Source organism: Sphaeramia orbicularis, chromosome 16, assembly GCF_902148855.1.
Source record: "Sphaeramia orbicularis chromosome 16, fSphaOr1.1, whole genome shotgun sequence".
NCBI classification, from domain to species: Eukaryota; Metazoa; Chordata; class Actinopteri; order Kurtiformes; family Apogonidae; genus Sphaeramia; species Sphaeramia orbicularis.
The window spans coordinates 60,381,414-60,395,342 of NC_043972.1; the positions used below are offsets into that span (position 1 = coordinate 60,381,414).

General features: G+C 43.6%; 1 protein-coding gene across 1 annotated transcript in view; it reads right to left on the reverse strand.

Annotated features, from left to right (window-relative positions):
* mtmr11 (myotubularin related protein 11) overlaps positions 1–13,929 on the reverse strand; it is a 65,617-nt gene that overhangs the window by 17,220 nt on the left and 34,468 nt on the right. The window contains exons 5-9 of the mRNA XM_030158897.1: positions 10,246–10,385; positions 9,541–9,625; positions 4,455–4,602; positions 3,041–3,128; positions 2,579–2,667 (exon numbers count right to left, since the gene is read on the reverse strand). Of these exons, the coding sequence (XP_030014757.1) occupies positions 2,579–2,667; positions 3,041–3,128; positions 4,455–4,602; positions 9,541–9,625; positions 10,246–10,385 (550 nt within the window). The remainder of the gene's footprint in view (positions 1–2,578; positions 2,668–3,040; positions 3,129–4,454; positions 4,603–9,540; positions 9,626–10,245; positions 10,386–13,929) is intronic.

Below are 13,929 nucleotides of genomic sequence, written 5' to 3' on the forward strand. Positions count from 1 at the left end.
ATGGGATAAGGAAGAAATGATTAAATTTTGGTGGTGATCGGGGGTGGGGGGGCCCACGGGGGGGCCACTGATCAGCCTTGGCGGAGGTCTGCGCTCTCCGAGTGCTTCTAGTTTATGCAATAAATTATATAAATTTTTCAAATCGGATTTTATATATTTTTTTGTGTTTTCTAGACTGTATGTTTTTATAGTAGGTTAAAGTGAAAAAATAATAGACAGATGATATAGACGAGGTTAGGGTTAGGGCCAAAATAGGCTCAGACCACTAAGGGTTAATATTTGAATGTTTCTGCAACAGAAGGGACATTGGGACTGTTATTTTATTACCTCCGCCAAGGAGGTTATGTTTTTGCCAGGGTTTGTTTGTTTGTTTGTTTGTTTGTCTGTTTGTTTGTCTGTCCGTTAGTGTGCAACATAACTCAAAAAGTTATGGACAGATTTGGATGAAATTTTCAGGGTTTGTTGGAAATGGGATAAGGAAGAAATGATTAAATTTTGGTGGTGATCGGGGGTGGGGGGGCCCATGGGGGGGGCCACTGATCAGCCTTGGCGGAGGTCTGCGCTCTCCGAGTGCTTCTAGTTTCTTTTATTTTTTTTTATTTTTTAAATACGACTTGTTTAAATTATTTCAGTGTGTGTATAAATACTTTTTGAACATTTTGAGCACAATTTCAACAATACTGCGATAATAATGATAACCGTGATAATTTTGGTCACAATAACCGTGATATGAAATTTTCAGATCGTTACATCCCTAATTCAGACAAATAGAATCATTAGATAAAAGAGCATTAAACATATTTGCCAGAAAACCAATTTCGTACCACCACTGTCGCATTCTAGAAACATACGATCTTCTGAATTTAGATCATTTTAAATATTTTAAATGTGCTTATACTGTATATGAAATACTCCATGGACTCTTTGGACTTACACCGCTGAGGGAATTCAGAAAACTGAAATGAAAAAAAGAGTCACTGGGTCTGTGGACAGAGGACACTGAAGTGTCCTATAGACGGACCACCTTTGGACAGTCTGTCCTCTGTTAGGGGAGGTAGTGTCCTGTAGACGGACTACCTTTGGACAGTCTGTCCTCTGTTAGCGGAGGTAGTGTCCTATAGACGGACCACCTTTGGACAGTCTGTCCTCTGTTAGGGGAGGTAGTGTCCTATAGACGGACCACCTTTGGACAGTCTGTCCTCTGTTAGCGGAGGTAGTGTCCTATAGACGGGCCACCTTTGGACAGTCTGTCCTCTGTTAGGGGAGGTAGTGTCCTGTAGACGGACCACCTTTGGACAGTCTGTCCTCTGTTAGCGGAGGTAGGTCCTATGGACCACCTTTGGACAGTCTGTCCTCTGTTAGCGGAGGTAGTGCCTATAGACGGGCCACCTTTGGACAGTCTGTCCTCTGTTAGGGGGTAGTGTCCTGTAGACGGACCACCTTTGGACAGTCTGTCCTCTGTTAGCGGAGGTAGTGTCCTATAGACGGACCACCTTTGGACAGTCTGTCCTCTGTTAGGGGAGGTAGTGTCCTGTAGACGGACTACCTTTGGACAGTCTGTCCTCTGTTAGGGGAGGTAGTGTCCTGTAGACGGACCACCTTTGGACAGTCTGTCCTCTGTTAGCGGAGGTAGTGTCCTATAGACGGGCCACCTTTGGACAGTCTGTCCTCTGTTAGGGGAGGTAGTGTCCTGTAGACGGACCACCTTTGGACAGTCTGTCCTCTGTTAGCGGAGGTAGTGTCCTGTAGACGGACCACCTTTGGACAGTCTGTCCTCTGTTAGGGGAGGTAGTGTCCTGTAGACGGACCACCTTTGGACAGTCTGTCCTCTGTTAGGGGAGGTAGTATTTGGAACATCACACCCCTCCCCATAAGAGAATGTCCCACACATAACACCTTCAAGACTGAACTTAAAAACTGTCTCAAATCAAATCCACACCGTCCACACTAGAGTCCTGCAGGTCTACGGATGTGGGAGTTGTTGTTGTTTTCACAGCCGCTGATTAAAATCTACATTAACATTGAGAATCAGGTTTAAAAACTAGATATTGTACCAAAGTATTAGTGAGAGTTAATTTAGTGATGTGTTTTCGTTATGTCAGTGCAGATTAGCTCATGTTAGCTCATGCTAAATGCTAATTTCATATTAGATGAGTTGACTTAAAATATCTCATGGTAAGAGGGGTGTTAATGTTACTGTATACATTAACTCAGTGGTTTACTGTGTATCAAAATAACACGAAAATAAGAAAAAACTATGTTCGTTAATGATACGAATCCAAATTCTGTGACATTGTATGATTTGCAGTGATCAGCTTTTAAAGTTGAATCTGGTGTTGACTGTGACTGACAGCATCACAGATGAACAGAGTTGGAAACATTTCATACAATGTAGACACACTAGTCCAGTCAACTCCAAACGTAACATATGATCAGATATTTCAGACATAGAGGTTTGAATATGGACATGTTCGTATGTCTGTTTTCCATCATGTGGCCCAGTGGAGGGGACTGTGACGTCCAAACCCGTCCTAGACATGCAGAGGACCCCCTGTCAAACACAGACATGCACATGTACCTGATGTCGTCCTTCTCATGGTAGATGTTGTTCTGGAAGCTGGACATCCGCAGTAGGTCACTGCCACGGGGGTGTCGCCAACACCAGCGCTTCAACGGAAAACACAGACGGACTGGTTTCAGTCGGATTTATTTGAACCATACTGGGACAGACGTTTAAAGGACAACACTGTGTGGACACCCGTTCAGGACAGAGTGGACACCCGTTCAGGACAGAGTGGACACCCGTTTAGGACAGAGTGGACACCCTGTTCGGGACAGAGTGGACACCCTGTTCGGGACAGAGTGGACACCCTGTTCGGGACAGAGTGGACACCCGTTTAGGACAGAGTGGACACCCTGTTCGGGACAGAGTGGACACCCTGTTCAGGACAGAGTGGACACCTGTTCAGTACTGGTAAAGGACAGTGAAGGACAGCTGGATGGTCAAATGTTTGAACTGATGAAAGTCAAATGCACTCACAGGGATGCGTCCATCGTTGAAGTGGGCGAAGCTTTTCTTCAGTTCAGTGTCTAAAACCTTCTGTGGAACCACGATGAACCGAGGCAGGCTGATGGAGAACAGACACAAAGACCAGACGATCAGACCAAGAACAGTCCATGAATCCACCACTGAAACACAGCTGCACTTACACACTCACACCACATGGGGTGAGTTTGGGTTCTGTATTGGTTCTGTTTTGGTCCTGTTTAGGTCCTGTATTGGTTCTGTATATGTTCTGTTTTGGTTCTGTTTCTGTTCTGTATTGGTCCTGTTTTTGTTCTATACTGGTTCTGTATTGGTCCTGTTTTGGTTCCGTTTTGATCCTGTTTTGGTGCTGGTTCTGTTCTGTATTGGTCCTGTTTTGGTTCTGTATTGGTTCTGTTTTGGTTCTGGTTCTGTTCTGTATTGGTCCTGTTTTTGTTCTATACTGGTTCTGTATTGGTTCTGTATAGGTTCTGTTTTGGTTCTGTTTTGGTCCTGGTTCTGTTCTGTATTGGTCCTTTTTTGGTTCTGTATATGTTCTGTTTTGGTTCTGTTTTGGTCCTGGTTCTGTTCTGTATTGGTCCTGTTTTTGTTCTATACTGGTTCTGTATTGGTTCTGTATAGGTTCTGTTTTGGTTCTGTTTTGGTCCTGGTTCTGTTCTGTATTGGTCCTGTTTTGGTTCTGTATTGGTTCTGTTTTGGTCCTGTTTTGGTTCTGGTTCTGTTCTGTATTGGTCCTGTTTTTGTTCTATACTGGTTCTGTATTGGTTCTGTATAGGTTCTGTTTTGGTCTTGGTTCTGTTCTGTATTGGTCCTGTTTTGGTTCTGTATGGGTTCTGTTTTGGTCCTGTTTTGGTGCTGGTTCTGTTCTGTATTGGTCCTGTTTTGGTTCTGTTTTGGTCCTGTTTTGGTGCTGGTTCTGTTCTGTATTGGTTCTGTATATGTTCTGTTTTGGTTCTGTTTTGGTCCTGGTTCTGCTCTGTATTGGTCCTGTTTTTGTTCTATACTGGTTCTGTATAGGTTCTGTTTTGGTCTTGGTTCTGTTCTGTATTGGTCCTGTTTTGGTTCTGTATATGTTCTGTTTTGGTTCTGTTTTGGTCCTGGTTCTGTTCTGTATTGGTCCTGTTTTTGTTCTATACTGGTTCTGTATTGGTCCTGTTTTGGTTCTGTTTTGGTCCTGTTTTGGTGCTGGTTCTGTTCTGTATTGGTCCTGTTTTGGTTCTGTTTTGGTCCTGTTTTGGTGCTGGTTCTGTTCTGTATTGGTTCTGTATATGTTCTGTTTTGGTTCTGTTTTGGTCCTGGTTCTGTTCTGTATTGGTCCTGTTTTTGTTCTATACTGGTTCTGTACTGGTCCTGTATTGGTTCTGTTTCGGTTCTGGTTCTGTTCTGTTTTGGGTCAGCGTTCCCGTACCTGGTGGACATCTCGAAGCGGTCGTTGACGGCGCTCACCCTCCACCCGTTGGCCCCACAGCGCTCCAGCTCCTGCTCCCAGTCCACCGCAGACTCAAACCAGTTCATGTGGGCGTCACGGCGACGGTTGCTTAGAAACTGCTTCATTTCTGGAAGAAAAGCGATTCATGTAAGTGTTGACTTAACGGGTTTGTGTTTGAACTTGATAAAACATGTGGGTGTGAACACTGCTGCAGTGCTTGGAACACTCCTGGAGACAAAGATGGACGCCTCGAATGATCGTGTCCTTATGAGTCCAATAGTGAAGGAACATCTAACCTTACACACAGTTAGATAACGGACTAGAAATAAAACTGAATTTAAGCAGAAAAAGAGCTGAGTTCTCCAGTGTTCAGAGGTGAATGAGGGTTGGTAGTTCAACACCATGGAACAGTATCTTCAGCTGTTCTAAGCAGTAAAGTTACTGCAGCCAACAGAGTTAGGAGTGTCCAGTGGAGCAGGGGTTCAGGGTTCCTGAGGAGAACCTTTCAGAGGTCTGTGGAGCAGGGGTTCAGGGTTCCTTAGGAGAACCTGTCAGAGGTCTGTCTGTGGAGCATGGGTTCAGGGTTCAGGGTTCCTTAGGAAAACCTTTCAGAGGTCTGTGTGGAAATCGATTCTTTCCACTGACATAAATGCAGCTGTGTGGGACAGACAGTCCATGTCCAGCTGGACGGTGTTCTGACTGGGCTCTGACGTCTCTTCCAGTTGGGTTTAAGGTGTGTGGCTGTGGACCAGCAGCACATGCTTGGGTTGGGTCCATTTGAGTCCATCTGGGTCCATTTGGGTCCATCTGGTTCCATCTGGGTCCATCTGAGTCCATCTGGGTCCACCTGGGTCCATCTGGGTCCATTTGGGTCCATCTGGTCCACCTGGGTCCATCTGGCCCACTTGGGTCCATCTGGGTCCCCCTGGTTCCATCTGGGTCCATCTGATTCCACCTGGGTCCACCTGGGTCCATCTGGGGGACAGTGTCACAGAACCACTGCTGCCAAAGGTGTTCATCTCAGACGACCTGCAGATGAAGCTGAAATGTGGTCTTCTACAGGCAGACTGATAAAGTACGGCAGACCTGTGCTGGGTTTAGGTCTGGACCTGGTCCTATTTGGACCTGAAACAGTTTGGTACGTGGGGCTCAAACCTCACACCAGCACCTGAGGGTTACCATTTTGGAAGAAGGGCTTTGAATTATTTTGTTGCAACTATTCTAAAGAAAATAGTACGAATGTGTCCAAGTTCTGATACATGTGACAAGTTCTATGAGTTTTCAAGCACATTTGAAAACAACAAACCCTTCTGAATAACAACAACAACAACAATAATAATAATCATAACAACAATGCTACTACTACTACTACTACTACTACTACTAATAATAATAATAATAATAATAATACTAGTAATACTACTACATTTGCAGTAGTTGATGCTCTTTGTTGTGTATATATTTAATCTACACACACATATACAGTATTCAGTGTCCAGTAGCAGCAGGTGTTTTCACACTGGACACCTTAGGCCTCAGGGCAGAGTTCAGCTGGGGGTCATCTAAAGGCATGTTCTAGTCGGGGGGGGGGTTGCATTATTTATCCAACAGCTGACAGTCATCCACTGTCTGAACAGCCTCAATGCTTATACAGAATACTGTACAGTACTATGGTACTACAGTACTACAGTATTACAGTACTACAGTACTATGGTACAGCAGTACTGTAATACTATAGTATTGTAATACTGTAATACTGTAATACTCTAATACCATTCTACTTCTCTTGTTCCTTTTGTCCTGAACAGGTATAGCTGTTAGATGTTTCCTGTTGGACAGTTTGGACTGTGACTCCAGTCTTCCTCAGAAGTGTCATGTGACGTTCTGCTGTCCAACAGGAAACATCTAAAAACTACACCTGTTCAGGACAAAAGAGAAGTACAATTACATGAACAGAAGACACAATGAATGCATTACACTCTAACACCAGAAGACTGTATAAGGGACACAGGCTCTAATGTCTCATATCCACTGTGTGTCCATCAGTGTGTGTCCAACAGTGTGTGTCCATCAGTGTGTGTCCAACAGTGTGTGTTCATCAGTGTGTGTCCAACAGTGTGTGTCCACCAGTGTGTGTCCACCAGTGTGTGTCCACCAGTGTGTGTCCAACAGTGAGTGTCCACCAGTGTGTGTCCACCAGTGTGTGTCCAACAGTGTGTGTCCAACAGTGTGTGTCCACCAGTGTGTGTCCAACAGTGTGTGTCCATCAGTGTGTGTCCATCAGTGTGTGTCCAACAGTGTGTGTCCATCAGTGTGTGTCCAACAGTGTGTGTCCAACAGTGTGTGTCCATCAGTGTGTGTCCATCAGTGTGTGTCCAACAGTGAGTGTCCAACAGTGTGTGTCCACCAGTGTGTGTCCACCAGTGTGTGTCCAACAGTGTGTGTCCATCAGTGTGTGTCCAACAGTGTGTGTCCAACAGTGTGTGTCCATCAGTGTGTGTCCAACAGTGTGTGTCCACCAGTGTGTGTCCAACAGTGTGTGTCCACCAGTGTGTGTCCACCAGTGTGTGTCCACCAGTGTGTGTCCAACAGTGTGTGTCCAACAGTGTGTGTCCAACAGTGTGTGTCCATCAGTGTGTGTCCAACAGTGTGTGTCCATCAGTGTGTGTCCATCAGTGTGTGTCCAACAGTGTGTGTCCATCAGTGTGTGTCCATCAGTGTGTGGACCTGTTGAATCCAGGTGTTTCTTTTCTAACAGGGGTCTGGGATCCAAAACAATAAGAACTGAAGTCAGAATGGTAACTGATACTTGATCATTGATGTTTCTAAACTATATGGATGTAAATATGTGGACACATCATGTCTACAGCGGTCAGATGTCCTGTTCAGGAGGATTTGACTTTGGCTGTCTTCACCTGGACAGTCCTTTGTCCTTTGGTTCCACTTCTGTGGTTCAGATCCAATGTGGACTTTATTTTTTTCCTTTGGTTCGATCTCAGTCTTAGTCTTGTTTGACATCTCGTTGAGCTCAGGCTGGACTTGAACGACATTCCTGATGTGAATTCACAAACAGCCTTTAGTGACGTTGGGTTTTTGAAAGCAGCTCTGGGGTTCTCCTCACTCCCCATGGAACAAGGGGCAACGTCCACAAAAGTGTTCTTTTCATCCAAGTGTGTAGAAGACATTTTCTCAGATTATTGGATTTTAGGCATTTTAAGGACAAGACTCGACACTAGAGCTGTACAATTTGGTGGAAAAGTCCTTTTATGATTTTGGAATGTGAACCAAATAGTTGCTGGTCATGGAATAAACTCACAGGCATCTTCTGGGTTCTCAGGTAGAACACACAGACTTCAGATTCTTCAGTGTATATGTCTCATCTTGAACATGTACACTTAAACTAACAGTAAAAAAAAAACAGTCAGTTTTCCCAACTATTAGAAGACATGTTTGATAAAAACGGTCAAAGGTTTTCGTACCCATGAGTCCGAGGTGAACATGAGGTTGGACCACAGACTGCGGTCCATGACGTCACTCACTGGTTTATAAAGTTTCATTTTGAAGACTGTGGTTTGTCTTTTGGATGTCATCAGGTTGGCTTTTGGATGCCAGAGGTGACTATATTTGGACAAAATGAGTGAGCAGCAAAAACACAAGGGGTCAGAGGTTAGCTAATGCTAAACACTAGCTGAATAACTGGGTAAATGACAGTGGGATGTGAACTGTTGGTATTTGTTGTTGTTGCTGGTGTTTCCTGCTGAATGTAACAGACCGTTCCCCTCTGGATAATACAGACACTGAACATTCGAATGGGAAAACTTCACATACGACTGCACAACTACGGCCCTTTAGCGTCTTCTGAATGGAACCTAGGAACCGCAGCCACAGTAAAGCTGCCGTCAGGAAAAAGGACGGACACTCCCAAAGGCACCTGTCAATCAAAGCCTGAAGATCTGATTACCAGGGTCCATATAAAACAGATGAGACCATGTGACCCAGGGCTTCATGGAGTCAACCCCAGCCAACGTTCACAGCTACAAGTTACAGTGGCTTCATTTGGGTGTTTTCATATAGAACAGCATATGCACAGATTCATCCTATACCACTCATACCAGAGTATACCAGAGTATAAACCAGAGTATACCAGAGTACAGCAGAGTACACCAGAGTATAAACAAGAGTATACCAGAGTATAAACCAGAGTATACCAGAATATACCAGAGTATAAACCAGAGTATACCAGAGTACAGCAGAGTACACCAGAGTATAAACAAGATTATACCAGAGTATAAACCAGAGTGTACCAAAATATAAACCAGAGTATACCAGAGTGTATACCAGAGTACACCAGAGTATATACTAGAGTATACCAGAGTACACCAGAGTATACCAGAGTATACCAAAGTGTATACCAGAGTATACCAAAGTGTATACCAGAGAGTATACCAGAGTACACCAGAGTATATACCACAGTATTCCAGAGTGTATACCAGAGAGTATACCAGAGTACACCAGAGTACACCAGCGTAGTATACCAGAGTATAATAGCATATACCAGAGTATATACCAGAGTATACCAGCGTATACCAGCGAATACCAGAGTATATCAGTGTATACTAGCATATACCAGAGTATATAACAGAGTATACCTGCGTATACCAGAGTATACCAGCGTATACCAGAGTATATCAAAGTACACCAGAGTATAATAGCATATACTAGCCTATATCAGCGTATACCAGTGTATACCAGCGTATACCAGCATATACCAGAGTATATACCAGAGTATACCAGTGTATACCAGAGTATACCAGCATATACCAGAGTATATACCAGAATATACCAGTGTATACCAGAGTATACCAGCGTATACCAGAGTATATACCAGTGTATACCAGTATATACCAGTATATACCAGTGTATACCAGAGTATATACCAGAGTATACCAGTATATACCAGAATACATACCAGAGTATACCAGCCTTCAGCGGTAAAACCCAGGGCAGAACATGAGCCATATTTGGGTTGATCTTCTGTGATGGACGTGTATACATGAATACTCACCTACGCTCCCCAGAGCAGCGTTCTGGAAAGACAACACTGAGCCCGGTTTCAGAGGCTGGTACGTCTTGGCGATGGTGTAAGTTATCTGAGGAGCGACACCACAGTGAGCCCATCAACATGACAAAGGTCATCAGCTTTCATGCAGCATCACATCAACGTCACATCAGCTCCAGACAGAAGCCTTCACAGATCCCAGACCACTGCTGTGCACTGTGGCAGTAACTGGAGCCTTGGACCAGAGCCAACACATACACAAGAACCTCCAAACACACAACAGCACATGCACATCTATACCACTAATACCGTATATATAACAGCACATGCACATACTCATCTATACCACTAACATACACACACAGAGAGAGAGAGAGAGAGAGAGAGAGAGAGAGAGAGAGAGAGAGAGAGAGAGAGAGAGAGAGAGAGAGAGAGAGAGAGAGAGAGAGAGAGAGAGAGAGAGAGAGAGAGAGAGAGAGACCAGGAAGTACGGTACATAAATATACCTTATGTGACATGTTTGTTTGGTGGTGTGTCTGTGGGATGTTTCTGATGTCAAATATGTGCCGTGGCTTAAAAGGTTGGAAACCCTGGATTAAAGGATGTTTGTGTTTGGGCTCCATGTGTCAAAGTTCACTGAGCTTTGGCTGATCTCAGATATGATTATCATCTAAATGAGACCCCGCCCCCAGAGGGAGGGGCTCCGCTCACCTCCAGGACCTGGGCGTCAGGGGTGAGGCGGTCAAACAGGAAGCACATGACTCTCATGTCCCGACAGTAAAGCACCAGCTCCTCTGGAGTGAATTTCAACGACGAGTTGGGGCTCACCAGCTTGGTTCTGTTTGGTCCGACTGGAACAAACACAACAAACACAGGATGGAGTCCGAGTTCAAAGAGTTTACACATGGTTTCCACTGTTGGACTTTGAACGGATGACCTGTGAATTATCCTTCTACTGAATTAGAGTCCTGTGAAGAAGAACGAGAAGAAGAAGAACAAGAAGAACTAGAACTGCGAGCAGTTATGAACGGGGGCCAAGCCTCCCCGCCCACTCGGACCCCAGGCCCCACAGAGCCCACGGAAGTCGTCCCCGAAGGACGCAGGTCTGGGGCTGAGCTGGTGGAGGCTGGGACCCGTTCATAAGGGTTTACAGTTGGAGTTAGTATTCCACCGTCTGAGCCGCTGTATTCACTGGAATGGGACAAATGCACCAGTAGAGTGGAAGGAGGAATATGTGGGACTGGGATTAGTTGGAATAGATTACACTCACGTTGACCAATCATTACTAAACTTTACAGCTGGTCTCAGGAGTGACCCCACATCATACTCACCGAATTACAAAGATATCTGTAAAGGTGTTTCAGAGATAAAAATGTTACATATTTGCAGCGCCCAGTAGAGGCTAACATTTGTCAAATTCGGCTCATACCCTCACAGTGACATGTTAACCAAGTATCTAATATTTGGAGTTGATAGCATTTAAATTTTCTGAGATATGTAATAGTTAATATTTTTTTAGCTAGCTACAGAAATTTATTCATTAATAATTTTAACATTTTTTGACCGAAAAAAACCCTTTTGATAACTTAGTATCATGTCTATGAGAAGAGTGTACATGCCAAGATTCACACAGATCAGGTAAAATCCCAAGTAGGAGTTTCAAAAAGTAGGTTTTCCAGTTTTCGCAATTTTGCCGGAAAAAAAGTCATCCCCCAAATCTGCCTGAACACACCCATGTGATTCAACCCTATTCAGGAAATCTGAGGATATGAGGTTTTTTAATATGTGACATACAGTGTGGGAGTTATAGACCAAAATGCATATGCCTTGGTTCTATGTCCCCCTGCTGGTGGACATATATAATTGTTTGCGTCTCAGTTCCGTGCAGGGGTCTGGACCAACCCTCCAAATGTCAGCGCTCTACCATGTACGCTTTAGGCTGCAGGAACAGTTGGAGCCGGATTCCCTGCATTCACTGGAATGGGACCAATGCATTAGGAATGCGAAAGGAGGAATGTGTGGGACTGGGATTTGTTGTAATAAATTACACCCACGTTGACCAATCATTACCAAACTTTACAGCTGGTCTCAGGAGTGACCCCACATCATACTCACCAAATTTTGTATGAATCGGACCAACTTTTTTGTGACTTGATATTTCTCTGTTTATAGCGCCCCCTATTTTCCGATTTGTACCAAATTTGGCACAGAGCCTCTGGTTGATCTTTAAAACAAGTAACTTAAGTTTGATGTGGATAGCATTTTTTTTGAGAAAGATATGCAACAATATGTGTTTTTTAGCTAGCAAAAAAATTTGTTCGTTTATAACTAGCACATTTTTTACAGCAACAAGCTGATTGTGATAACTTTAGATCAAAAGCCTCTGGAGATTGTATGTGCAAAGTTTGAAGCCAATGGGGCTTAAACCCTAGTAGGAGTTCGAAAAAGTATGTTTTTGATATGTAGCAACTTAGAAAGAAAAATTTGCAGTGGAAGTGGGCGTGGCCTATGTCAAAAGACTCATCTCTATCCAAGGAATACAATGATGTAAAGTTTATGAATGTGTCATTCAAAATGTGGAAGTTAGAGGCAAAAACGCGTATTTGTCTGTTACAGCGCCACCTAGTGGAGCACATCCACAGTTTTTGCCCTGGTAGATCTGTGTCCTATTCTATAGGGTCCATAGAAATTTCACAGCCCTCAGCAGAACAGTTCAGCTGTAGGAAATGTTTGTTGTTTAACTTGTAATAGGCCACGCCCACATTGTTCAGCCACACCCATCTTAGAGATATGGCCTCAAGACAGGCCCTCCATCATACCCACCAAATTTTGTAGAAATCAGTCAAGCCGTTTAGGAGATATAAATTTTTTATATTTGCAGCGCCCCCTAGTGGCCAACACTCACCAAATTAAGCTTATACCCTCAGAGTCACATGAGACCCAAGCATCTAAGATCTGGTGTTGATAGCTTTTACTTGGACTGAGATATGTAAGAGTTAGCATTTTTTTAGCTAGCTACAGAAATTTGCTCGTTAATTATTTGCGTATTTTTCAACCAAAAAAAATTATTGTAATAACTTTGGATCAGGTCCATGAGAAGAGTGTATGTGCCAAAATTCATGCAGATCGGACAAAGTCCCAAGTCGGAGTTCGAAAAAGTAGGTTTTCCAGTTTTCGCGATTTTTCAGGGAAAAAAGTCATGGCGGAAATGGGCGTGGCCTAGCTCACGTGATTTAGTACTATTCAGGAAATCCGACAATATAAGGTTTTTGAATGTGCGACATACGGTGTGAGAGTTATAGACCAAAACGCGTTATCTTTGATTATAGCGCCCCCTCCTGGTGAATATATGCACATTTTTGCGTCTGAGGTCCCTGCAGGGGTCTGGACCAACCCTCCAAATTGCACCACCGTACCATGTACGGTTTAGGCTGCAGTAACAGTTTTATCGGCGGAAGAATAAAAATGATTAATAATAATAAAAATCCGTACAAAAACAATAGGGTTCCACAGCACCGCTGGAACTGTGGAACGCGTATGCTGGCATACGCGTCCCCCAGTCCCCGCGGGCTTGGCCCCCTAACAAGAAAAAGGAGAAGAAGAAGAAGAAGAAGGAGAAGAACAAGAAGAAGAACCAGAACCAGAAGCAGCAGCAGCAGCAGCTCTGTATCTGTCCATGTAGTTGTTGTTTGTATGTTTCCATCTCCATCACATAGAACTGGATGCTGGTCTTTAATCCATGTGTGTAAACAGGGCCTGAACTGTAAACCTGACTTGATTTGATGGGAAAGGGTCCAGTCCAGGTCCAAAGGGTCCGGTCTGACCCCGAAGGGTCCAGTCCAGCCCCTGGGATGACTTTGTAAAACACAGAGATGACAGTCCAGATCTGACCACTCATTTGAGTTCAGACACATTCAGACCAGTATGAGCTCCAGTGGGTCAGAACCAGTAAAATAACAGCATAATAACCTACAAATACTGACAAACCCAAACTCTTCTGCATGATTTAGTGCAAAAAAAAGGAAAATTCAATATAAATGTTTACATTGACAAACTATCCTTTTACAAAATATGTGACTAACCTGAACAAACCTGAAGCGTCTTCACATAAACCAGTGTAATAGTTCCAATATTCTGTCTGTTCTTAAATGTTGTGTGTTTGTACATCCACTGTATCTGTTAGAATGAACATGTAGAAATGATAAACAGGCAGAATATTGGAACTATTACTCTGATTTGTGTTAATTAATTTCAGTTTTTCATGGTTGTTCATATTCAGGATGGTTTGTAGATGTAAATGTTTTCATCATGTCACTTTACTTTCTTTACTCTTAAACAGATAAAAGTTTGGGCTGGACATTATTCCTATATTATTGTGTTCTTATTGAACTGGTC